General features: G+C 51.0%; 1 protein-coding gene across 4 annotated transcripts; it reads left to right on the top strand.

The window, feature by feature from the left end:
* Positions 1-654: 654 nt before the first annotated feature.
* LOC122380694 (aftiphilin-like) lies at positions 655-25,843 on the top strand. 4 transcript variants are annotated; one of them, XM_043364076.1, is made up of 8 exons: positions 751-1,060; positions 3,105-3,252; positions 3,497-5,220; positions 5,686-5,889; positions 7,601-7,807; positions 8,123-8,183; positions 9,594-9,677; positions 24,621-25,843. In XM_043364076.1, the coding sequence occupies exons 2-8, from the start codon at positions 3,147-3,149 to the stop codon at positions 24,821-24,823; spliced, it is 2,589 nt and encodes an 862-aa protein (XP_043220011.1). In that variant the 5' UTR covers positions 751-1,060; positions 3,105-3,146; the 3' UTR covers positions 24,824-25,843. The 4 variants fall into 4 exon arrangements, with proteins under 4 accessions (XP_043220014.1, XP_043220011.1, XP_043220013.1 ...); XM_043364077.1 differs by having other exon boundaries at positions 921-1,060; positions 3,112-3,252; XM_043364079.1 differs by lacking the exon at positions 9,594-9,677 and having other exon boundaries at positions 655-1,060.
* The last annotated feature ends 1,406 nt before the right edge of the window (positions 25,844-27,249 follow it).

Below are 27,249 nucleotides of genomic sequence, written 5' to 3'. Positions count from 1 at the left end.
GATAGGTGGGAGGTAGGATTGGCATAAAAGGCCGAAATCAAGGTGTTAAAAGCTCACAAGGCCCATAGCCAACGCAAGATGTTGAGAATTGGCCATTTGGGTCATGACATGACCTGAAAAACAAGGTCATATCTCCGAAACCAAAAACCACAGAAACTTGAAATTTTCAGTGGACATCAAGAAAGGATAGAGGAGCAGCTATACGAAAAATCAGCCTTCTAGCTCTAAAAATGTTGAGTGCAGAGCAGAAAGACTACCTGGGGGGGGGGGGGTGGCAACCACCCCCCCCATGTGCGGGCGAGGGTTAACCATTACGGGAATCTGATGACGTCATCAGGCTTTCGAACGTCCGTCATTACTTTTACTAAAACGTTTTGTAGCACGCGGTGGTATATGCTGCTTTGCGCGCAACAAATGCCGCACCTTCAAATAAAGTCGCTAGGAACAGCGGAGATCCCAAAAAGTAAACAGAAGTAAAAGTCTAATATCTTGAAAACCGGTGAATATTTTTCGATAAAATTTGGTAGATATTCGTTTTCGCTCTTTCTGAACCTAGCGACATCACTTTCATGCCAATTCATTAACTTTTTTGAAGGTGGGAGGGTCCCTTTAATTGATGACTAGCCTCGATTTATCACAACCTTGAATGACAAGCCAAAAGCAGCTGAGAGCTATTCAGTTAATTCCGTCGCCTCTGCTCATAAAAATGAAAGGAAAGTTATATGACGTCAAATTCTTTCGATCGACAAATGAGCAACTCGAAAAGTTGGTTCGTGACGTCATTATTTCGAAGAATCCGCACTCTTCTGATGCTGATTGGCCAAGCGCCCGATCAGCAGAAGTTTATGAACAGCTGAAGGACATATCGGAAATGAAAAGGCGAAACTGGCGCGAGGGATAGGTGGGGGGTTTTGGCGAGATTTTGGGCATTTTATATTGAAAAATGAGACAGTGATGTCTTGTGGGTTGGGGTAAGATTCTAGCCTGAAAATCCAGTTATTTGGGTTCAGTCGCATGAAAAATCGCTGGGCCTAGTGTCTCCCTGGCTGCTTGAAACAGGGTGAGTGTTTATCAAACTTTTGCTTCAGCTTGACCCCACAATATGTTGTGGCATGAGGGCACTTTTAGCAATCTCTGGACCCTGTTTCATGGCACTGCGCTATGGCACACTGCACATATTGGTGTATTTGGTTTCCGTAGAAACATTAAAAAGATCAGATGCTGGTAATGCTGCCGATGCTGGACCGTCGAGCCTAATTTGTTTCAAACTCCGCACCAATACAGCAGTGCAGCAGTGCACTGCAGTAAGCAGTGTTGGGCCGTGAAACAGGGCCCTGAACTGGAAGTGACTTAAGATGATAATTGTATTTTGATAGAAAATTCCAACTTGAGTAGAGTTAAATGCTCGATTCTGCTTATGAGTGCACTCGTCAATCTAGATCCTCAAGTGAAGTTAGAGAAGGGCTGAACACAGGCACAAAGACTGCAGTATGCATATGCCATAAATGATTGACCAGCAGGCCAGTAGGAGAGCTAAGTGAGAAATGAATTTGGCAATGTTGAGTGCCAATGAGTCTGTCCTGTACTTTAGTCCATGGAGCTTTGGATTTAGTCTGAGTCTGATGAGAGCACACATCCTGGTTGGAAAAGTTGGGCTGGAGGTGTGACCTGTAGCCAGCTGAAGTTGGTGAGGGGACTGGCCGTAGACAGTGCAGCTGTGTGTATCCACTAAACTTCATGCTCTGAATTCTGCCACAAACCATGAATAGTGAGAGCAGAGGCTAGATGCCAGAGGGCAGGGTCAGCACAAGAAGCCTTGCTTAGCAGGGGCTCTCCATTGGCAAGTGTTACCAGCTGTGAGAAAAATCCAGACTGATCAGGCTATAAATCTGAAATCTGCACTGGACAGGTGACTGGCCTGCAGAAAAGATGGCATGTGAAGTGTAAACTGTACAACAAGCTTCATAATTGGATATATAAATGTACATAACTGGAATTTCTTGTTTCAATAACTTGATGGATAAGCATATGAATTAGGAGTAGGACTTAGTGGTCACTGGCATTTCTTGCATGTTTTATGGCAAGTGATGATTTCAGGGGGTGCTGTATCATTGTCATATATTCTGAGCACAAAACAGTTTGTTTAAATGCTGGAACACAGCTTTATTTCTTCAATTGACTTGTATTGGTGAAGACACTTCACTGAAACATCAGAGCTCATTTGGCCTGTATGAAAATCTGCATTCATCACCAGCTTGTCCCTTAGCTCAGTTTGTGGAGTATTGGACTCCTGGGGGTGAGAGCCCGGGTTTGAGGTGGTCCAGCGCTCGATATTTGAGACCCCTGACAGCGGCTGGTGGGAGCGGCCGCAGCCAGTTGAAATCAGTTGAGTGGGACAGCCCGTGTCTGTGATGGACAGGTTAAACTTGTGTCTAATAAATTCTCCTGTTACCCAGAATTGTGTGGTCGCATGGTAGGGATCAGAGTCTACGCAAGAAGCTCGGCTTAGTGTAGGCTCCGGCTCTGCCAATCCATTCATTCAAACATTCGAGCTAAGTTTATATAAAAAATATAACAAGTTGTGACGACTTGGGAGGTGACTTCTTCCTGTAAGTTTTATCTCCCTGCAAAACTGGTAAACTTTAGTCATTTCCTCAAAGTGCCATTAAATGCTCAAGACTTGTAGTATATAAACTATACACGGTGGTATGGTTGATACTTGATACGCTGTTGCTCTAGTCTCTGCCGATCATATATCCGAGCGTGATCACTGAACTGTAGTGGGGTTTATCAGTGGCACTCAGTTGCGCATTCGCGGGCCGCGGTACTTCACTGCTACTTAGCAAGTACCACCATAACTAGCTGCCCTTCATAGCCTATCTCCGATATCAGAGCAGCTTGCTGCCCTCGATCCGAGACTTTTTGACCGGTGAGAGCATCATGCTGTCTTGCTTTATCTCATAGCACGCTTACAGTGCACCAGGGTGAACAAAACATTGTCAGCGCGCTGATGCAGCAGTCTTAATGTTATGAGTCACGTTCCTTGTTTTTTTTCCGGAATGTAATTGCGTGTATTACGTCACCGGTCCCGTGTGTCTCCGCAGGCCGCAGGGTGCGCCTCCGCCTCTGAAGAGCCGGTGGTGAGGATGTTCCCTCCCATGGTGTCGGCGTCGCCGCCCCCCTCTGACGATGAACTGTCCGGGGATGACGGTGACGAGCTGGGAGTCGCCGACTCCTCGTTCGATATCACAGGTACGCTCCTCGGGATTGAGCGTGTTTGATTATATGTAGGAGTGACCACATTAGCTTACATTGATAATGCTTTTGTAACGCTAGCCAATAGTCCACGTATTGGCATAGTTTCGCTCAAATTGATAAAGCCTTATCAACTTACTGAATGTCCAAACTGCATAATTTGCTCATTCATCAATGTTATTTACCTGTTGCCTCCATTTATATAAAAGTGTTCGTGTCTAAACCCTTTCGATTTCCCCAGGTCTGTCTCAGAAATTGCCGGTGTGTCAGCCGCCGAACCACAAGCCGCCGGCGCCGGTCTCCAGCCGTACCTACTCCCCGGACCCGGCACGGTCGAGTCCGTCGCCGCCGGCCGTGCACCGTCTGCCCTCGGACGACTGGGGAGAGTTCAGCGGCGCCCCGGCGGGCGCAGACCCCGCCGCGCTGGTCCCAGCACCTCCCGCGGCGCCCCAGCAGTTCTCCGGACCGGAGAGGGACGTGAACGGTGCGGAGGACTCGCCGTCTGAGGTCCGCGCGGCACCTGTGTCGGTGGATGCGTCCCGAGCGACCGGTGTCAGGCAGGAGCGCAGTATTTTCTCGGATAGTGAGAGTGACAGTGAGGAGGCTAACGGACCTCAGCGGGGAGGAGAGGCGAGCCCTGCTCCACCGGCGGCGGCTAGTGAGCGTGTGCAGCCCAGTCAGACCTCCGCAGTTATTGGGGATAACGAACCTGCGAGCGAGGCGAAATTGCACCGGGAAGGAGACAGGACGGCATCCCCGACGGTGACGCTTCAGAATGGGACTGACGAGCTTTCCAAAGTGGCAGCGGGTGGCGACTCCGATAGTGACGATTTCGGCGATTTCGGTAGTTTCAGTGCAGCGACTGCGAGTGAATCGGTGACCGCGGTGAATGCAGTGACAGTGGTGAACCCAGTGACCGATCAGTCGGTGTCACTGGACAGTTCCGTGCCTGACCACCGAAGTGACGGTCAGTTTGCCGCGGGCACTCCCCCATCTCTAAAATCAAACTCCAGTAACGGCCGAGAGGAAACCTCTAGTACGGCCATCCGCGTCTCTAATGCCAATCCTTCCGCGGCAGATGTCGGTAGCTTTGCCGTCTCAAATGGACCAGATAATGCTGTGAATGATAGTACGGCAGTGGAAGGCAGCTCAGACCGTATCCCCTCTCCGGATGATGGCGTGAAGTCTGAAGAAGCTGCCAGTCCCTCCGAAACCGTGGATGACCCACACAACGCCAGCCCGGTCCCCGAGACCGCGCCCTCGAGTGATTCGGCGAGCGCACCGTCTTCCCTCGGCAGCTCGCCCAAACGTGCCAAATCGCCGGACAATGTCGAAACGCTCACAAAACTAGAGAAAGCGACCGACGAGAGTGTGCCCGGGGATGACTTTGGCGATTTTGCAGCTCCCGCTGATGATTTTGGCGATTTTACTGCGCCGGCTGGTGACTCATCAGCCCCTTCTGACGAGTTCGGTGATTTTACCGCTAAAACTTGTGATGTTTCTGCGCCCGATGAGAATTTAGGCGACTTTACCGTCCCATCTGATGTCCCCGCGCCGGATAACGATTTTGGTGATTTTACTGCGCCAGCTAAGGACCCATCCGCCCCCACGAACGATTTCGGCGATTTTGCTGCGCCGTCAGGTGACGCCTCAGCACCAACTGACGATTTCGGTGACTTCGCTGCGCCCTCGGACGACTTTGGCGACTTCGCCGCGCCCTCTGGCGACTTTGTCGATTTCTCGGGCCCGGCTGCGAGCTCCGGGGCCGGCTGGCCTCCGGACGGGGCGGACGGCGGGGGAGGGTTTGCCGACTTCGGCGCGGTGTTCGCCGCCCCGTCTACTGAGGCACCGCTGGAAGCAGAGGGTCAGCTGGCCGACCCGGCCTCTCTCAGTGACGACGATTTCGGCGACTTTGAGGACTTCCAGGCACCCGTGCCGCAAGAGCCGGCGCCGATCACTGACGAGGTATGTGTATCGTTGGGGAGACGTGCTGAAATTTTTAGAGGCTGTTTGTGATTGTTACAATGGTGTGGGAATCTGAACAATGCGGCTATTGTTAAGACTTGGTACCTACTTTTTATTGCTTTTCCTTTGTTTGTTGGTGTTTATTTCAACTGGATGTGTGGATTTCTGAACAAAGCAAGTAGATATTGTTAGGTTCATTAGATGCTCGTTCCACGCTTCAAAATTCGCGTGTCATATATTCGTGGATAGTGACATGCTCGAGCGCCTGTTTAGCCGTTGGTACGTCACTTTCCCCTTTTTGGACTATAAAAGATCTGACGTAACCGAATGATGACCGTGGTCCTGGAAATCCATTCCAAGTCCACCAAAACTCCTCTATTCCCTAAAAGGTTCTGTATGCCCCTACCGTTCCGCCGCTCTGCCACTGATTCAGTCCGTCTCACTGATTCTCCCTGCTCCCGCCAGGCGGCGGTGTCGGCGCTGCTGGCGCGCCTGTTCCCGCTCTGTGAGGAGGACCGCGAGCCGGCCTCCATCCCGCTGGACGCCGGCGGCGTGTGGTACCAGCTGCGGGAGACGGACGCCACGCCGGCTCTCCAGTACCGCTGGCCGGCCGGCCGCAGCTACACGGCACTGCTGCACGCGCTCAGAGTGGACGCCAGCAATATCATCGTGAGTGCGGGCGGGCAGGGGCGGTTAGTTGAGGATAGGGGTGAGCCAAACTGTGGCGACAAAGAGCATGACATATTTTATTGGTGGTGGATGAAATTGGGGATATGTTAGCGCATTTAGACATAGACATAGACATTTATTTCGCTCAGGATCCGACAATTTCGGGTTTTCACTTGCGCACGTCCGGTTGGTAAAATTGCACTAAAAATAGGATAACACATGTACCACACACCAACATCCATCCGCATAAAATTGGAGACACATGCATACACGCAGCTCAACTCTTTAGTCCGGTTCACGCCGTACAAATCGGTAGAGTGCTTTCCTGAATGAGTCGTGATCTCTTCTGCCCTGGCACACATCATTGTACATTTGTACGCCACTATACTCAAGCTGGCGCCTACCAGTCTCTGTTCGAATGGCTGGTAGTCTCAGCCGATTGTTCTGTCGGGTCTGGTGGTCGTGTCCGTGTTGGCGGTCTGCGTCCGTGATAATATCGTGTAATGCCTGGGGAAGCTCTGATGCCAGCACTTTGCTGACCATCTGGACGCGGTGGTATTGAGCAAGTTGAGATGCTGTTAGCCATTTGAGGTCTTTGAGCACTCCAGAAATATATTCAAACTTTTTCTTTCTGCTGACCACTCTCGCTCCAAAATGTATGATTTTCTGTATGCGATGGAGTTCTGTTTTTGTGCACGTGCCATAGATGGACAAACAGTATCTCACGGCAGACATAACCAGAGATTAATAATAACGTTAATTCTCATTTCAATATGACTGTGGACCTCGGGATCCGAACGTGTTTGGTGATAAGAAATTATGCGACAGAACGACTCAGTTATTTTGATGCACTCACTTTTAACCTGTCGAGGCACTCACTCATGATATTTTCTCAAATGATAGGCGGTTGCTTGAGTAATATCGTGCCTTAGCTACTGTCTTTAAATATGATGTCACGGTCGTCAATTCTCATGGTGCTCACGCGTCATCACGCGTAAACCTATCGATAGTTCATTGTGCGTTCATTAGGTGGTGCCACGCCGCGCTGCTATCTCCGGTGAGCCAGTCGCGTTCCAGGTGGGAAACTGATCACTGCGCTCATCCCTCCTGATTGAGCGCCCCGTATCAGAGAACTGCTCTGTCTGGTAGCGGCGAAACCGTCCAACAAACGGGCGCGGATGATAGGATGGTGGGCTGGGGCTCGTCTGCCGTTTTAAGTCGCAGTGAACTCGATGGTTGGTTGTGATCTGTTGCTTATCCCCGTGCTTGTACAAGAACCAGCGCGTTGTAACCGGACGTTATCATCATTGGATCATCATTTCTTACGATCGCGCTGACCGTCGTTAGCGGCTCGCCCCAGCGACCGTGACCCTGTGCTCCCGGGTATCCGTGGTCTCTGACGGTCTCCGCGCGGCCGGCGCGCCTCCGCCATGGGGTCAGATTGGCCGTGTCGTCAGCCACATCATTTGTCACTCGCGGGGTTTGATGAGAGCCGCCGCCCGGATTCCGGACCGTGATGTGGCCTGGGGTCAGCGGGGTAGGGGCAGGCGTGAGGATGGCGCTAGGGGAGATAAGATTGAACGTGGAGGACTAGTGGTATTTGTGTACGAGTTTTGCACGGGAGGGATTTATGTGTAGGCATGATTCGTATGGTCTGCGTGCTGTGGTTTCTAGCCTATTTTTTAATCGTGTGTGTCCCGGCGTTTTGCAGAATTTCGGCGGCTGGGGCGGCCGGCCGAGCCGGTTCGGCCAGCCGCTGGGGTCCGACTCGATCCTGCAGCCGGTGAGGGCGGTGCTGGAGCCGACGCCGGCAGCGCCGCCGGCACCGCCCTCCCAGCCACCGGCCCAGCAGCAGCAGCAGCAGTCGGTGCAGCAGGAGCAGCAGCCGCAGCAGCCGTCACCGCCGGCCGGCGGCGAGGTACGGCGGCCTCATTAACTGATCAGTGGGAATTCTAGTCTGATAGTCTGTCGTGGTTAAATGCTGGTTAGATCTTTTTTGTTGGGTAAGTCAGCGATGTAGTTTAAACTCCGTAACAGGTAATACTCGATGTATTAAGTATCTGTTCACATCACATGCTGTCATTTTCTTCGAAATGTACTCTCCTGACCATTTGTTATCTGATTTGATGATATTTATGATAGTTCCTGATTTAATGGCCCTTTAGTCGCCGCGACCACAACTCCCAACTAGCAACTGAAGGTGGTGGTCTGAAATAGTATTGGTTTGTTGCAGGTTCCACCGGCTGCGTTTGACTGGAACAGCGCCGGCCTGAAGAACCCGCTGGACTCGACAGGTATGTGCTATCCCTCTCTTCCCCTCCCCTGTCGCCTGTCGGACCAGCCGCCACGGCAGGCCCGGGTCGGCCAGGGGGTGTTAGCTAATGCGGCCCGCCCGCCCGGCTGTGTCGGCCGCGGGGCGTTCCCCTGTCGTGTTAGCGTGTCGTGCGCCGTGACTGCCGATGGGGTACTGATGACCCGGGGACAGAGGTCATGGGTGACAGTGTGTCGCCGTGATAGCGTGTTAGCGGAGCAGTCCGTGATCCCTCGGGGTCGGTGGTCCTACTTACCTGGGGCGACTGGGAACTATAATTTTAGTGGCAAGGGTTATTCCCATTGTCGAGGACTTACTGAGGTTTGAATAACAATTTCTCGATTCACGTGAGGGATTTTTGTTTAGATGTATCTCTTCGCGCCATTTATCTTTCCGGGCACCTCAAAGAAGCAGAAGTCGCTCATTGCGATATTTTCAAATAGGTGTGATTGTTTGCCTGCATTTAGCCATTCCAATTACCGAACAGGCATCTTGCATCGAAATGCCTGCTTAGGTAGACTGCAATTTTCCCGGGTATTTTTTTTTTCTTGCGCCGGATTCACTCTAGAAAAACTTTACCATGACATCTGCTTAGAAATCTGCCTGACAACTATACCTCTGAGATAGGAAGTGGGTGTAAAATTGTTTACCGCCGTTGGTAAGTTTACTGCGTAGGTGCTAGGAATAAGCCAATACTATCTAGCTGGCTATTTTGAGCAAAGGTGTTTCTGGTGATGGTTGCGGCGGAATTTTCCAGGTAAGGCTTGTTTGCATTGTCGGCTGCTGCTGCGGTGAATGGGCTGCTAACTATGTGTATCTGAACTTAACGAACTTCAGCTCTGTTTGGCCTCAACTAATCGCTTATCGATTTCCACTGAGGATTATTTGACCGACATTCTTGTAACCCGGACTTCGGACGATTAATGTTATACTGCCAGCCATGAGATTGTGTCCTGTCTCACCTCTACCGATTACAATCATTCCGTACCGGAGAGGTCCTGAAGCACGGCCTTTATCGTTGAAATGTTGTTCCTCTGATCCCGCGGTCCCTCGAGATTTCATCGCTGGCCGAGACCATTCCATTCGTCGCAGGTTATCGGTGCTCTTTTGCGTCATACCTACTTATGCCCGATTACCTCCTCCGAACTGATAAAGGAATACTGTTACTGTCGACATATTCCCAGATAGATGAAATGTGCTCATCGCCCATCTGTCGTCACTCATGCTCTGTCGTTTCCGTCCCCTACTAACACCCATCGGTGGCCGGTACTTAACCCCCCCCCCCCTCCACCTGCCCGCTACTAACCCCCACCGTTGCTGACCCGCACCGCCCACTACTAACCCCCACCGGTGCTGACCCCTCCCCCCCCCCGCCCGCTACTAACGGCTTCAGGTCCGGAGAGCTACGGCCTGCTCGGTCTGGACATGTTTGACACGGACACGCGTCCGGTGGCCGCCTCTGACTCGTTTCTATCGTGTAAGTGCGCCCGGTGGGTCTGTCCGTCTCCCGTCTGTGTTCGTCCGTCTGCCCGGAGTCTGAGAGACCGCCCGGAGCCACCCCTGTACCGGAGACCGGCGGTGCTCCGTCTGCTTCCTGTCGTATTCCGTTCTTTGGGAATGTTTTGATGTATCGCCAGTCGCCTTTTCAGTTGGTGATGTTTGTTCTGTCTTTGGATGACGGATTATGTTTCTTTTTTATTTTGATGCATTTTCTTTCGTTCCTTTATGTTGGATTGACGACGGTTGACATATGGTCATATTCAATCATTTTTGTCCATGTCTGCCCGGCATGCCAGTGCTGCTGCAACTTCCATCGCTCCACGTGATTCTATGTTTCGTTCATGTTTGTTTTCGCTGCATGTGACGAGCCTGACACCGAATCAGCGGATACGGTGTCCATTGTTTGTTGGCATTTTGTTGTACTGTTTCCGCTAGGCTGGTTTTGTTTGGTCGCCTGTCTGTCCCTGAATATGGAACTCGATTCGCCCATTCCAGCGTTGGATATTTACTGAACTGCGGGTCAAAAAGCCGCACAGTTTGTAGTTAACTATGAATGCGAACTGCTTAAAGGGACCCTCCCACCTTAACATTAGATTTGAGTTGAGATAGCCAAAATGGGGTCCCTGGCTCACAATTACCGGTTTCGGCACTCACAACATCGAGAAATGCCTTAAATCGGAAATAGTGAATTTCAAAATTGCAGCATTTTGATTCAGAGGGGCTAATGCATAGGAATACCCCTCTGAATGTGTGACGTCAGCGCAGATATCTAACGATTTTTAAATGTTTGACTAAAACGTTTTGTAGCACGCGGTGGTATATGCTGCTTTGCGCGCAACAAGTGCCGCCTTTTCAGCTGCCAAACTATTGCTTCCAAATAAAGTCGCTAGGAACAGCGGAGATCCCAAAAAGTAAACAAAAGTAAAAGTCTAAAATCTTGAAAACCGGTGAATATTTTTCGGTGAAATTTGGTAGATATTCGTTTTCGCTCTTTCTGAACCGAGAGACATCACTTTCATGCCAATTCATAAACTTTTTTGAAGGTGGGAGGGTCCCTTTAACGTCAGGCTGGTGTTTTCAGTGATGTCGATCTTCTTAGCTTGTGCTCTGTGTGCTTTATGAATGTTTTGTCCTTAGTATTTGTGATATTTGACTTGGCTATTTTGGTCACCGTCTTCCGTTAATTTGCATCTTGAATGTCCATTAGGCATGCCGTAACGCCATTCATGCCAGCTGACCCCGGATATGTTTTTCGTGCGAGCGTCTGTCGGCCGTACGGACGGAGCACCCTATCCGTAATTCATGTGGCCGGTGCATGCACGGCTTCGCCCTCAGTTGCATGTAGCTCTATCTCGTGCCGTCAGCGCGTTTCGCGGTCGCCACCCCGGTCCTAATTTGATGTGTCGTCGGGCAGGACGTGTGACCCCCGTCAGCTCGGGCCGGGCGGGCGACCCCTGTCAGAGCTGGAGGTCGCCCCTCCCCACTGTCACTGTCACTGTCACTGTCACTGTCACCGCTGTCACTGCCACCAAATGCCAGTTCGGCTGACGGAGGCTCATGGGCATGAATTAGCCAATGGGCTGCCGTCAGAGCTGTCAGCAAACTTTTTTTTTTCACATTAAAATAGTTTATTCAACACGACTCAACAGCACCGTTCATTCAGACACAGTATTGGCTTCGTCCACGCACAGGTGCAGGCCCATGCGGCGTACAGAAAAAAAAGAAACAGAAACATCCTCACGACATTCGCAAAACACCGCCGGCATCCGGCACCATCGCCAAGCGACCGCCGCAACGCGCGCGCCCGACGCCGCCGCGTTCCTGAGAACGATTTATCCCTGTTTACCGCACAAGTGATTCATTCAGAGATGAGTCCTTAAGTCCGTCCAGATTAGTTTGAGAGGTTCGTACCATGATGCCGTCCGTCCGAGTCCGTCCGAATGAGGCCAGGAAGTCTGTCTGCCCTAACAGTACGCCGGGCGGCCTGCCCGGCCGAGCCGGGACGGCGCTGGAAATCAGCGGAGACCGTCCCGGTCCCGGGGAGGACTGCGGTCCTCAGCCGCCTAGCCGAGGGTCCTCCCCAGCCGGGAGGATCAGGGCTCCCCCCGGCGCTCCCGACAGGCCGCCGGGCGTCAGCTCCCGCCCGCACCGCCCCGGCGCAGGCACTGGGCGGCGCGAGTCCGGGAAGACTGTACCAGGTGGATCCAGATAAGAGTAAACCCAATGGGCTAGTCGCGCCATCGCGACGGAGGGCGCAGTATGGGCGCCCAAAGTTCATCGCATCTAGTCTTCCTGTCTGTAATTACACTTATGTATTTTTCAACTCTGTAAACACGGAATAATACCTTGGCCATTTCTTCAACACTTGGCCGATTTTTGTTCGACCGACATCGCCAAATATATTGTTTTGCGATCAATATTAAAAGTTGTATTGACTCTGTAGACATGCTGGGAGATCCATGCTCTAACTTATTAAGAATAACACTAACTCTGTCCAACAACGTTATACTATAAACACGATTCATATCTCGCCAGAATGTTTGAGCTACTTCGCACTCCCAAAAAACGTGGAGAAGACTTTCTGGGACCACAGGACAATAGTAACATTCGTTTGAATCCACTATGCCAAAAATTTGCAGCCTCTTATTTGCTGGAAGAATACGGTGGATTAACCTCAATTGCAACCAGCGTACTGCTATGTCATCCGTTGTTTTGTACAAAGCATCATACACTTTGGTCCACTGCATATTGGCAGGCAAATTCAATTCTCTGGCCCATTTTGAGTGACTGATTTCTGGCTCAACGCAAGTTTTAAACAACTTATGGTAAGCCCATTTTGCCACGTGCGTGGCTGATTCTAGCTCTAAAAGTTCAGCTGAGTAATTCTGAAAAATCGCGGGCTTGTCTGCTATAAGAGTCAGTTTCCATTCGTTTGGGATAGAGGTTAATAATGCCAGGGCAGATAGTGGATGCAACCCGTATTTTGAACTTAGCTCTCGAGCTGTATACATTGATCTGGTTTGAATATTATATAAATTTCCGATGCGCACCACATTGTTTCTTTCCATCAGTCTCCATTCGTAAACACCAGATGCTTCGAGTTTAATATTTGCGTTTAAATACAGGACTTGACTTAACACCGCTTCCCCTGGTAACTTGGCCTCCTCTGGCCTCTTTATTACGTTCCACGCTAAAAGCGCTTCTCTCCAGAATGCGCTTTTCACTTTTCTCTGGATAACCTCCGGGGACATATTACATTCAAAGATATTGAGATCGTTTGGCAACGAAAATATAGGCTTCACTACATTTTTCCAGCTCGACTTCAGGTCATTATCAGCGTACTTTTTTATCCACATTATCTTTAGACTATCTGCCCGGCAATTGATGTCTGGAACTTGCAGCCCTCCATGTTTATATTTACTTTTTAACGTGGCCCGCTTTATTTTGTCTTTTTTGTTCCCCCATATAAAATTGAATATTATTGTTTCAATCGACTTAATCAGCACTGGGTTCGGTTTCGGCAGGACGGTCATTAAATATGTCAGCTGGGATAACGCTTCAGTTTTTACCAAGTGCACTCTGCCATATGGAGTGAGATATCTGTAGGACCATAGCTCTAGTCTAGTTTTTAAGTGGTTGATTTTCTTTTCATAATTAAGATTCCCTATATCTATGTTCGGGTCGTTCGGTATTTTTATGCCTAACACTTCCAAAGGTGTCGCTTCCCAAAAAAGATCGAGGTGGCTGCAGATTGGTCCCTTTATGTCGGCATCCTTCCCGATCCAAAAAGGTTTAGTCTTTTGCCTATTCAGCTGGAGGCCTGAAATTAGCTTAAAGTCTTCGAACAACGTCACGCAATTCTCCAATGAGGTCTCGGAGCCATCCAATACCACAGTGACGTCGTCCGCATATGCCGTGACCTTAATATTGGAATTGCCGACCCGCAATCCTACAATGTTTTGTGCCGCTCTTATTTCTGTCAGAAGTGGTTCGAGGCACAACAAAAACAAATAACAACTTAGCGGGCAGCCCTGTCTCAAGCCTTTCCGTAAAACGTACGCCTTTGAGAGATGTCCGTTTATCTGCACCACTGCGCGCGGAAAATTGTCGTTATTTACATTTCCGTATAGGCTAGAGATTAGTTTAACTATATCTGGACCAAAACCAAAGCGTTTTAGAGTATTTATCAGATAGTCCCAGTCTACTGTATCATATGCCTTCTTAAAATCACATGCGAGAAGCAGCCCAAGTTTGTCATAATCATTGCAATGTTCCATTAAATCTAAAATAAGTCGGATATTTTCACCAATGAATCGCCCCTTTATAAAACCGGTTTGATCTCCGTCGATGCAACTTTTGATTACTCTTCCTAAGCGCGCTGCAATGGCTTTAGTGAATATTTTGTAAGGCACGTTTAAAAGACTAATTGGTCTTAAATTATTAATAAACCGTGGGTCCTTGTCCCGCTTCGGAATCAAAATTGTCACAGAGCTTTTGAAATCTGCTCTTGTTCTACCAGTGTCCTGAATCTCCTGTAGCGCTCTCACCACCACTAGTTTTAGTTCTTGCCAGAAACACTTGTAAAATTCTGCTGTGTATCCAGCAGGACCTGGGGATGTTCCATTCTTAAGTGAGAACAGTGCTGTGCGTAATTCTGACTCTGTTAAGGGACCTTCGCATAGCCTACTTTCTTCTGATCTTAGTCTATACGTATGTTCAAAAAAGTTCAGTTCTCTCTCCGACTCCCTCATTGCGTCTTTCTTATACATATCTGCAAAATATGTTCTACCTTCCTCGAGCATATCTTGAATCCTGTCGGAAAATCCGTCGTCCCCTTTGGAATATCGCAGACTTAAGGACGTAAATGTGTTTGGTGGCCCAGTACGATTTTTTAACGCGTGAAAATATTTTGTGCCCCTTTCCCCTAGTCGTCTCCATCTCACTCTCGCTTTAAACATATTGTCATGGGTACATTTCGAAATAATTTCATCTCTTTCATCCTTAGCTGCCTGTAGCCTACTGTTTTGTGCCGCGGTGGGAGATGTCGCCTGAGATATCGTGTCTATTTCTGACTGTATAGCATCAAATTTCCCACATAATTCTTTTTTTCTTCGAGTCGCATAAGAAATTATGTCTCCCCGAAGTACTGCTAAAAGAGTATCGGAGAGGAGGCCTGGTGACATTTCAGGATGTTCATTTTCTGCCAGAATCTGTGGGATACGCATTTTTATTAACTCTACGAAGGCATCTTCTTTCAACAGGCTATTATTAAATTTCCAGTACGAGCGGCCACGCTCACAACTATTTACTTCTATCGTAAGACTGACTAAACTATGATCGGTGAGGTAGCCATCGACTATTTCTGATTGCGCACTCCTTTTACTTAGGATAAATGCTTTGCTACACAAAAAGAAATCTATCCGTGATTTTGAAGGTGGCAACTTTCTAGAAAAAGTGAATTGTTTGCGGCAAGGATGATTTGCTCTCCAAATATCTACTAAATCATGCGCATTCGCAAAGTTCATAATGACCTCTCTGCATTTACGGTTATTTTGCGGGCATTTTTTAACCGATTGACGATCAATGCTGGTATCCATGCAGAAATTAAAATCTCCCCCTAAAACGATATAATCGCTATCGATCAAGCTTAATGTTTCGCACATCTTTTCAAAAGTGGATGGCTCATCGGCATTGGGCCCGTACACGTTACAGAGTATCAGTTTAACACCTTGCATAATTAGTTCAAGCAAAACAAATCTGCCTGTGGGGTCTCTGTGCACCTTTATTACTTTAACGCGGAAGCCTGGCTTCAAAAGTATAGCTACTCCTCTGCTTATGTCAGTTCCGTTTGCGAAAAAGCCTTCTCCACCCCATTCGTTAAGCCACAATTTCTCGCAAGCTTCGTCTGCATGAGTTTCTTGCAAGAATACAAAATCTAAATTCAATTTTTTAAACCAGGTAAACATTTTTCGTCTTTTGGACGCTAATGGTCTATTCGTTCTCAGTCCGTTGACGTTAACTGTCGCTAGTCGTAAAGAAGTCATAGTCGTTTTACTAACGTCTTGCAGTCGTATGGTAGTTCTCTCCTAATTATGATAGCTACGGATGCTTCTCGCGCGGCGCCCGGCGCACGCCCGGCGGCGACCACTTCCCGGTGCTTAGGTAATACGTGATACAGATAAAAAAAAATGATACATGAACGAAACATACCCTGGTGTCTCGGGCTCGGCCAGGAAACTACATTATCTAACAATTGACATACAAGGTCACACGCTTATCCTATAACAATTATGGTTTAATCTTTTGATTTAAGAAGCAAATTTAGCACTGGGTTATATAATGGCTTCGATTTCTACCTACATGTATACATATCATGATAATCTGTTGTTACCTCCGCATTCCCACAACGAAGAGACACAAAAACAACGCCACTCGTCAGATCCTGCTCCATCCCCCCCCCCCCGAACCCGCAGGGCCGCGCATCGCGGGTCTACAGTATTACCCCGCGCCGGGTCGCCGCCCCGCAGCCGGCCCGGCCCGGGTCAGCGCCCCAAGGCGGCCAGCCGGCCGGCGCTCGGCCGCCCGCCGCTCCCATGCGGCCGACCCCCTGTCAGCCGTCGGACAGCAGCAGCCCGCCGGACAGCGCTCAGCAGCTCGCCGAGCAGCCGGCCAGCCCCCAACAGCCGCCCAGCACCCCGCCGCCGTCACCCCGAACCAGCTCGCTGTCAGCCCGCGTCCAAGAGCCGAAACACTCCCCCCCCCCGCAGCCCCACCCGGCCACCAGCCGCCCCGAGCACGTGCCGCACCCGGCAGCACGGCCCTCGGGGACAGGCCGGCGAGCATGGACAATCGCCGAACCGCATGCTACAAAACTGACGGATCCTGCTATAAGTACATTTTCACATTTCACCTTTACGGCCGCATAAAGGGGGGGGGGGGAGACGTGAGTACATAAAAACGAAGGGGCAGGATTAAATTCGTGCAAAAACCTTGTACTTATGTATTTTATCCAATACCTATGACAGCCAGCCAACGACCGCCCGAATCCTGGACCAGGACGCAAGGGGAGCGGAGGGGGGGGGGAGGGACAAGGACTTCCTACTCAACAAAGGAGTTAGTCTTTCTCGTCACTCTTGTCGTCCTCCAGATCCTGTCTAGCCCACAAGTGAGTCCATCTCCCGCTCAGTGTTCACACGTATCGGTTTACCGTATCTTTCACTCGTGCAAAACACCTGGCCGCCGCGGGAGAACACGGAGAACAGCTTACCGTCTTTTTTGAGGCCCAGAAGTCTGCCGAAAATTTCTGCTCGCCGCTTTGTGAGACACTCGTTTATGTATATGTCTTTACCCTTGAGTTCCATCCGGCGGTAGTATATCTGATCGCGCAGCGACCCCCCTTCCCGAGCGCACAAAGCGGCAGATGACTTTCTGCTCGCCGGGCAGACGGTGTGCTCTCGCGATGTCGCTCGCGTTAATGTTCAGGTCCTGGAAGTTCTCCCGTACCACGGACAGCACCGTCTTCTCTACATCCTCCGCTTCCGGCTTGTTCGCGTCCCTGGGCTTTCTGGCGAATGGCCTACCGGAGAAAACCAGCGAAGGAAGTCGGTTTACAAGTTCATTTTCCTCCACCCTGTCCTTCAGCAACTTGACCTCCTTCTTCGTTTCCTGCAGACCGAGGGAGAGGGCTTCGATCTCCCTGTTCTTGGTCTCCAGGTGATCCTCGATGTCCTGGATCCTGGCTTTGACCGCATGAAACTCGGTTCGTATCGTCTCACTGAACAAGTCAAAATCCTGCTGAATCTGCTCCCTCAGCTTATGGATAGCCCTTTCCATCGTGTCCTCCAACTGCGTTATCCGGTCCCCGCGCTGGTAGCCACGTTGAGATCCACGCTTCGTTGCCGGTGCCGACTCACCGGACTCTGATCGGCCGCGCTTACCGGCGGCGGCGGACGCCGCTCCACCGCCGGCGGGCGGGAGCGCGTCCCCGGCGGGCGTTGCCGCAGCCGCGGCGCTGGTCGGGCTTGTCTCGTCCAGCCGCCGGGCCATGTCCCGAACGGACAGCTGCCGCATCATCGGCCGATCTCGACGATCCTGCTGCAGGCCCACCGGCTGACCGGGGTCATCCTCCACCTCACTGCTGACGGAAGTCCGGCGTGACATCGCGTGACGCGACTGGCCCGACCACCACAAATTGCGTGCTTCTCAATCGTTCGCGCGCCCTTCACTGTTCTCTCCGTCACTGGCCGAGCCTCGAGTTACTAAATCAGTCACTGCTCATCTGTGACGCACTTTGCGATCGGGGCACACGGTCACACTGAGGCGGACTCGCTCTCTGTCCGCTCGCTCTACGCGCACCGCGACCCCTGACCGGTCACTCGCCGGACGGCCCGCCAAGGTCACCCGCACCCGACCGCGTCTGGGCGCCAACTGCGGAGCTGTCAGCAAACTATCGCGAACCGGATAAATGCGAACCGGATAAATGAACAGGCGGCCGGGCGACAGCTATATAGAATTGGTTGCTCACTTACGAAGTATCTGAATTTTGAGCTGGATTGCTGTCATATTTGATTGCTACTCACTTTTTTGGACATTTACCTCATTCATTTAGTATTTAGCATTTAGCCGCTGCGCCGATACAGTATCGGTGTGTTTATGCGGCCCGCCGGCTGTTGTATTTCTCACGGCGGTGGCTCAGTGACCGTGGCGGCTGTCCTGCTGCCCCGCCCCGCCCCCTCCCGGCGCCCCTGCGCCGACCCGGCCGTCGGTCGCTGATGGGAGTGGCTGCATATTCAATGGGCGCGCATCGGTGCGCCGTATTCCGACACCCCGGGGACGCGGGACCCGGGTCCGACCCAACACGGACGTCTGGAGGTCAATGAAATGGACTCGGGGTGAAATCGACACTGTGAGGGGGGCTTAGGCCGGTCCTGTAGGCCCTTCGTTACCTCCCCTCCGGTTATCTACGTTACTCTACATGACAAGTGGTAGGCCGGGACGTCTCCCAGCCATTACCCCGACTGCCACCCGGGCCACTGTCATCTACACTAATTGTACTAAACTATGCATCGTGGTTCAGGTGAATAACTCCGCCATTTTGGGGCACACGCGGTTGGAAGCGTACCCTCGTGGGTTTGGAGCTAAGCTCCTGAGCCGTGATGACTAGACTACAGTACCGAATGAATCAGACTCCGCTCAACCTCCGTTCTCCTCCGACTCAACCCGTCTCCAAATGCATCTGGTCAATTCTAAACCCATTATTGTGAATGGCCGAACGACATAAAAGACTGCGTGAGTCAACATTCGAGACGACGATTCACCTTCCGCATTTCGCAAATCTCTACCCTATCACTACCCTAACGGTTTACGGCGCGCGAATCTACCTAACCCTCCACCCCGGTGCTCCTATCCTAACTATGGGATGTGCTTTGAGCCCAGCATCAATCCCTGCGAGACAGGAACCTACCTCGAGCCAGGTGAGCCAGCAGCAGAGAGCAGTCGGGGGCTCGATGTCCGTACCGGACGGCAGTCAGACACCAAGACCCCGATCTCCTCTCCCCTGCTTTCGTCTCGTCCCTCGCCCGAGTAGGCCACGCCCCCATCAGCCGCCTCGAGGCTAAAGATGGCGGCCGATGTGGCCGTGCGGTTCCCGTCGCGCTTGCCTCCTTTCAGACCCCTGCCTAAATATCCCACACGTACAATTTTAAAGGTAGTGTGCCACCTTCCAATGATTTCCCATATTATTTTTCCTAGGATAAGAAGCTTCTGTTTTTACCTAATATCGCAAAAAAATCAAAAATGGGCCTAAAACCTAGTACTTTTTTCGCCTAAAAGTTTATCGGTTTTTCGATATGTATAACAACTGTAGTGGGCTGACCTGCAAACAGGCGTCGGCAACAATCGCGAATGCGGCGCACATGTGACAATAAGCAAAGGTCATTATAGAGTTACGACGTACGGGAATGAGTTATCAGCTGTCTAATCGTAGACAACACAATGTCGAATTTAAACTGTAAGCCTGTATTGGTATTGTTTCTTTAATTTGGCTGTCGAACATTAATTTATGGTTTGAAATATTATTTTGTGTAAAATAATTGATATGAAACAGCCGTCTCTAAAGTTATGACCCCATCTCACCACATGAAAGTGGCAGAAATGACAATGATCAGCTGACGCATTTTTCTTGGCCGAAGTCAGAGCGCGCGGCCCGACGCACCACCACCGCACCACAAAGTATCAGCAGAAGCCACCTGCGGTAGACCGCGCCCAAAGCCAGGGCCCCGGTGACGTGAGGTAGCCGAGTCGGGGCAGCGTGCGCTGACCCAAGCCGGGGCCGTGGCTTTGGGCGCGGTCTACCGCATCCCCGGGCAGCCCCGGGATATCACATGACACCGGGAGGACGCGCGGCCCCGGCTTGGGTCAGCGCACGCTGCCCCGACTCGGCTACCTCACGTTACCGGGGCCATGGCTTTGGGCGCGGTCTACCGCACCACCTAACAGGCGTGTTCGAAACCGCAGGAGATGATGATGAACGGGTTTATCGAAACTTGATTGGATGAGCCTATCGGTAATAGCGATTTCAGTGTGTGCATTTATTGTTCATAGTGGTGTGCAATGTGGTTGGGGTACGACCGACAACCCGTCGGGGCGAATTTCGCACTGGGGTACTCAAAATTTGAAGAATTTAAGACGTTTCCATGAGTTTTGAAGGTATGGATAAGTTCTAAAAATCCGGTTCTCCTTATTTGGGCCCTTAACTCCATACGGTCCAGGAAAGCTGGCACACTACCTTTAACAAAACCAAGGTAAACTAAAACGGACACTAACTCAACCCTAATCTCTAAACTGGTACGGCCGCTCTCCCGCTCCCCTACAACACCTCTGCGGTCTAATTCTATGGCTTTGGTGACAACAAGCAAACATTAAAGGGAGATAATGAGCTTTCTTTTTTCTTAAATAAAAATTACTCGACATCTATACTATTTTTACTGTGGTTTCTATAAAATATGAAAATTTCCTAGCACATTTTCGTATGTGAAAAAGGTTTTTATTTTTGCAAAAAAGAAGCAGTACTTGCAGTACTTGTAACACCCACCGAAATGCGTTGTCCTTCTCTATAAAAAAGTCGCAGCATATGGCGCTTTTGTTTCAAACAGCGACGCTTGGGTTTTTGTTTATGTTATCGCCTTGTCGTTGCTTGGTTGTAAGGATTCTAATTTGAATTAGAGTTAATTCGGTTTAGAATTAATTAGATTCTAATTCGGGGGTACATAGTGCCTACTCTTCTTTGTTTCCAAGTAGGTAATAGCGCCACAAATGAACGGCATGCGCCAGAAACGCAGCCAAATCTTGCGATTGCGACTACGAAATTCATTATTTTGACGTCAGAGCCTGAAGCGAAAAATACAAGCATATTTATTTCAAAAAGACTTCAGGTTTGTCGAACGGTGTTATGAGAATTTTGATAACAGTACTGCATAAGTTTTTCAGTGATGCCGCAAAAGTGTTGTATCTATCTTCTTTTATTGTGCAGTCGGCGGGACCGATTCAAAATTGAGTCGTTGCTACTAAAATAGCAGCATATGGCGTCAGATGATGAACAGGAAAAATAGTTGCGTAAATTTAGACATAAACCACCCCCAAACCATGAATATCTTTTGAAGGCACTATAGACGACCATTAACTAACTAGATGTGATGAAGATCAAATGTAAGGAATACGCTCATTTTACAAAATTACATGCAAGTACCAAAAAGTGATGTAAGTACTTATTCAACGGTCATTTTCAGCACTCCCCGCTAACGTGACTTCAAGTTGAGATATTTGCGGCAAGGTACCGAATTGAGCAAAATGGTTTTAATTTACATTATAACTTGCTGTGTTTTGTCAGAAAATGGTCCTTACTCAGATTTTGTGGAAAAAGGTCATTATCTCCCTTTAAAGGATGGGATATTCGGAGCGAATATTCATGTGCTTAGACGACAGTTCTGTGTTGTAAACCACGTCAAAATTCCAGGTGACCTAACCTAATATCAATATTTTATAGAGTTGCGCGCTCCTCTCGTTCAACTCATCCATCGTGAAATTGCCCGATTGGTGCGCCGTTCCGCGGCAGCCGCATTGAACCCGCTGACCTCGAGTGGGTTAGTAAACGGTGCCATCATCGCCTATTGCGCACTCGGGGTCGATTAAAGTTATCTCGGCGGCGAACTTTTCCCGCTGCTAATATTATTGCCGGCTCGGTGCCGCCCCGAATGGTCAGCCGTTAGTGACTTTACTAAATGCATGGGACATTTCTAGATTTTGATGAAAAAAATGAAGCTTTCACTGGCCTTGGAATGTTTGTTTCATGATAAACGCGTTTTTATTGTGACAAGCTCCAAGCTGTGTAATTTCTATCTACTCCTATTTTAAACGTATTGCCCCGGGTAAAAACTTATTTGTGACTGAAAGGACGGGCCATCATTCCAAGCTGTTTTCCCCTCCTCTCCCCCCAATATTCAGTATTCACTGAAGACGGTTCATAACGTCCCTTCTTTTCCGCTGCCTGGAGGCTGGAGCTACCACTGGTCGAGGTCCAGAAATACCGCCGCATACCCCCTCACCGCCGCCGGTGTGGGTCGCCGGCGGTGTGGCGGCGCCGCGCATTTAGTTACCGGTGACACGGCCCGCGGCCGTAACCCCCGTACCGCCGACCGTCGCGATGGGGTCACGTCCGGAACCGTGAGGGGTGGAGCTGGCGGACGGTCCGTCGGAGTTTAGCTCATCTCCCTCAGTGAAACACCGAGCTCCTCTGCTATGACAGACGGTGTGCTTGAGATGTCAGTTACTTTATGTACCGGTGTTGGTGAGGTTCTCGATTACCCTGACTAGTGGTGATAGCTGTGACACTGGGATATTTGCGCGGCTTGTTCCGCTTGGTCGCCGGTATCCCATGGCCTGTCCCGTCATTATCCCGCCTGTCCCTCGCACTGTTCCCGTCTTCCTTGCTCCCTCGTCCTCTCCCTCTCCTTATTTCTAGCCCTTAGCTCGACAGTCCTCAAGTTTTCTCCATCTATCGCCGCATTTGTTCCCGTTTGTCCCGGGTTATCTTCCCTTCTGTCCCCGGTTTTGTTCTGTCTGTCTGCTGCGGTGGGGCCGGAGGGGGTCAGCGCGGTGCTGGCCGTTTAGAGTCGTGGCACGTCGCACCGCTGTCGTTAGTCGCTCGTCGGGAAATATTTGGGCTGTGACCCGCCCCAAACACAGACCGTCGCCCCGGGTCGGTCACCCGCCACCACCCCCGGCCGGCAGACACACCGGCCGGCGGTCTGGGCGGACGGCGAGGGGGTGCCTCTTCTGCCCCACGGCCTGCGGTGTCTGCCACCGCGCTGTCAGTGACATTGAGCCTGTCTTGTCCGCTGCAAAGTAGACGTAGTTGTGACTTCGTTTTCACCCATCGAACGCAAAATGATTGCCGTTCGAATGTTAGCGCTCTGTGATAAAAGAAATCTGGCTGAACTAATAGGTAATGGACGCCATGCCAGCAATGCCATGGGATTGGTTATTGTTCACTACTGAACTGAACTGAACAATGTTCAGTTTGTTTTACAGCTACCCTGAAACAACTTAATTTGTATCCATATTTAAGATTCTTGTTTGTATTACCTATAAACGTTTGTCTTTGGTGTACTGTCGCGTTTTTTCTCCTCACAATTGACCGTTTGGAATTATCCGAACCGTTTGAGTAGCTGCGTGCGCATTCGTCAGCTTCGAGTTTATGGTTGGACGCGTCATTTGATTGTTATTGGATGCCTTTTGATGGGTCATAGGATCGCCTTTATCATGCAGCAAACCAATCTATTTAAATCGGCTTCATATTGCGAAAGTCAATAAAGTAAGCACGCTTATGTCTTACGATAACGACGTCATTGTGATTATAGCGCCGGCGTTATGAACGGTTTATCTGATCGCCTTTATTGAATGGAGACTGAATGGGGCAATCGGCTCATAGCAAAACTCGATAGTCGATGGGTCTACGATACCTAACCTACACAGCTGTCTAATACCTATTGATCGAGTATGTAATGACTTAGATATAGTAAGCTTGCAATCACAGTTTGTGCATTCCTGAAAATAAAATGGCATTACCTCAATTCCATGCCATTTTTCATTTGTAGTTTAGATATAAGGCTAACTCAGGGTGAAAATATTTCTATTTTTGTCTACCTGCATAATCCTCCGACCTCCGTCTATTATGTATAACGGCATATGTTTAAACATGCGCCGCCGTTTCTTGTATGCCCTCCCCTCCCCCTGGCGAGCTCTCTCGTGCTTGCAAGTCACCCGACAGCGTTGGTATCCGCATGCCCGAATTCCTTATTAGAAAGCTCAAGTACGAACAAATATTGTGCGAGATGTAACACACCGCAGTACCGAAATGTAAATGTTTTTGTAAACCGTCTGCAAACTTCAAACATTTTCCCACTGTTGAGGAGCTAAAAGAGTAAGATTATCCTGTCTTCAAGCGGCCGCAGTGTTTATCCGCTGTAAACCGCCCATCGCCCGTCTGACGGCGATGGGTGGTCCTCTCCTGCTCTCTCTCTCTCTCTCTCTCTCTCTCTCTCTCTCTCTCTCTCTCTCTCTCTCTCTCTCTCTCTCTCTCTCTCTCTCTCTCTCTCTCTCTCTCTCTCTCTCTCTCTCTCTCTCTCTCTCTCTCTCTCTCTCTCTCTCTCTCTCTCTCTCTCTCTCTCTCTCATCTCTCTTTTTCTTTTGTTCTCTTTTTCCATCATCTTTCAATCTCCATCCTCATCTCATTTTTATCCCTCACCCTTCTCACTCCGCCCCGTGGTGACCTGCCCGGCCAATTGCCAGCTACCCCCGTGACCGTGACCGTGTCATACTGTGACCGTGCCATGCCGTGACCATGTCGTGTATCCCCTCATAGGTCTGGAGCGGGAGCTGCTCTCGGCCGAAGAGCCGCCGGCGCCCCGCTCCGCCGCCGCCGACTCCGTGCTTAGTCGACTGATGGCTCAGACGGCCGAGAGGCCGCTGTCAGAGGCGGCCAGCCAGGTGGTGGCGCGCATCCCCGACATCGACTTCATGCAGGCCAAGGTGCTCATGTTTCCGGTCCGGGGTGCGGACGAGTGATGTGCAGTCCGTGAGTGGGTGCGGTCTACCCTCAGAGTGTGATATGTGATCGTGGGGTGGTTGTTGGGTGGGTTTGGGACGCTGGGGTGGCTGGGGATAACGTGCTGTGGGATGGGAAGGCAGCCCGCCGGGCGTAGTCATGTTTTATGTTATGCCATACATATCCCCTATTCGGCTACATTCCTGTGTTGGCGGGTACGTGTGGCTCCGTGCCGGCCCCGCGGTCATCGGTAGCTCCTGTTTGCGCCGCGCGGTGGTATTCCACCTCGGATAGTTCCCGTATATATGATTTGTTGTCTAGTCACCTCGGTCGCTGGTGTCGAGGTTGCGTTCCGTCCTGTGGGCTGTCGGCCGGCCTGTCAGGGTCGCCCTGTCGGCTGTCTGTCGGGGTCGCCCTGTCGGCATGTCGGGGCCGCTCGGGGTCACCCTGTCGGCCGCTCGGGGTCGGTCTGTCGGGGTCGCCCTGTGTCGGCCTGTCGGGGTCGCCCTGTCGGCTGTCTGTCGGGGTCGGCCTGTCGGGGCCGCTCGGGGTCGCCCTGTCGGCCTGTCGGGGTCGCCCTGTCGGCTGTCTGTCGGGGTCGGCCGCTCGGGGTCACCCTGTCGGCCTGTCGGGGTCGCCCTGTCGGTCTGTCGGGGTCGCCCTGTCGTCCTGTCGGGGCCGCCCTGTCGGCCTGTCGGGGTCGCCCTGTGTCGGCCTGTCGGGCCGTTCGGGTGCCGTGCCATGCATTAGTAGCTCGGCGTGCTCCGGCCGACCGCCGGCCGTTTTAAGTGGTGTCCTGTGTTTGCCGGGTGGCGATTGTTTGGCGGTCTGTCGCCTGCTGGGCTGGCTCGGGAGTGGAGGGGGCGGGACGGCAGTGGGCGGACCCCGTGGGGACTCGGCAGCGCCCCTGTGTGTGTGTTAGTGTATACAGTGCGGTCGCACCGAGTGTTACGGCCGTGTGCTGGTTCATATTGTTATACATCCATATTGCATCATACCGAATCTGACAATATATAACTGATGAGTAACAGACGTATGAATGGGTGTTTATTTCTTCAGCCATGCATCACTTCTGTGTTGCACTGAGTAGCTGACACTTTGTCCAATCGTAAGCCATGTTTGAATATCGAGTCTCGCGTCGATTAACGAAATCCTGCTTGGTAAATGCGTCTCTGCTGAGGCTTAGTTTCGTCGTTCGCACACACAGTAATTGGCAATTACAGTGAAACGTGTTGTGTGCCGGAGCCGGCTGAATTAGCTCGCTTCCGTAATCACTGTTTGACTAATACCTACCGACTAGCGTTCTCACTGTGTGGGCAATGCGCGCGGACTGCTGATGAGGGCTGAGGACTCACGCCCGAGAAATCAAAGGCGCCAAACAAAACGATTGAGGAAAATTAAACACCAGCATACGCCAGTATGCCAGTCATGGCTTCTGGGAGTTGCCAGTGCCCTTTAAAATAAAATAAAAAATCTGCCATTGTTATGGTCAGCACCTGCGGGTTTTGTATTTGAGTTTCTCCCCTGACATTTGCCAATCTGTTGAATTGGGACCGTCGTCTCGGCGCCGCGGTCCGAGCTCCCTGCTGCCATGATTGTCTGGGGAGCGGCGGAGTCGTGCGCCCATCCCGCCGGGTCCGTGTAACGGCGGGGGCCGTTTTAGCTGTCTGAGGGAGAGATGGGGCACCTCGTCAGGTGTCACCTCATTATAAACAACCGTCGCACCAGTGGTGAATCTTATAAGGTTCCAACCGAATATCGTAACCTGGATTACATTCGATGTTGTTTACGCAAGGCTATGCAGTGTGCGGCCCATTTGACCTCGAATGTCAAATGCCAATGACACTGAGCCTGGGCCGTCGTCAGCCTGAACGTCCTACAGTTGAATCCAAGGCGCCTTTGTTGTTCAATCTGCATCATAAGTTGATACAATTTTCTATAACAAAGTACATAACTCATGCAATGCCACAATAACTTGTGATCCACAGAATCCTTGTGATCATGGTGTTCTGTCTACATATTTCATCAACCCAGACGGAGCTCAAATACCCGTAATTGACTTAGCCCCTGCGGGCTGCGTCGCACTCGGGGTGTGATATTTCGGCCTGGGGCTGAGCCCGGGCGGCGCCGTCGGGGCGTCAACGGCCGTCGGCGAGTTACCGTCGGTACCCACTGCACGCCGCCGGCAGTCGGGCCCGGGTGGTCAGCGGAGCCGTCCGGCGCGCGCTGTGCACCGGAGGGTCGGACTGTCGGCCTGACGTCGCCCGCGGCCGCTGCTGTACCTGTACCTCTGTAGCTGCTGTTGCTGCTGCTGATTTTGGTGAGTACGCTGCCGTGTGCAGACACATGGGTTCCTGATGTGTGCAGGTGGTGCCGCCTAATTGGTGCACTGGTGCCATATGCTCGTGACCGACTGGGTTAGACCTCCCTCGGGTGTGGTCTGAAC

The sequence above is a fragment of the Amphibalanus amphitrite genome, unplaced genomic scaffold (assembly GCF_019059575.1).
Source record: "Amphibalanus amphitrite isolate SeventyFive unplaced genomic scaffold, NRLGWU_Aamphi_draft 000104F_arrow, whole genome shotgun sequence".
NCBI lineage: Eukaryota > Metazoa > Arthropoda > Thecostraca > Balanomorpha > Balanidae > Amphibalanus > Amphibalanus amphitrite.
Note: the sequence above shows the minus strand (reverse complement) of the source record. Positions and strands in the feature narration are given on the sequence as shown.

Coding starts and splice junctions, on each gene's coding strand:
- LOC122380694 (XM_043364076.1), top strand. CDS start 3,147: ATGTTCCCTCCCATGGTGTCGGCGTCGCCGCCCCCCTCTGACGATGAA. Junction 5,221..5,685: donor CGGCGCCGATCACTGACGAG/GTATGTGTATCG, acceptor TGCTCCCGCCAG/GCGGCGGTGTCGGCGCTGCT. Junction 5,890..7,600: donor TGGACGCCAGCAATATCATC/GTGAGTGCGGGC, acceptor GGCGTTTTGCAG/AATTTCGGCGGCTGGGGCGG.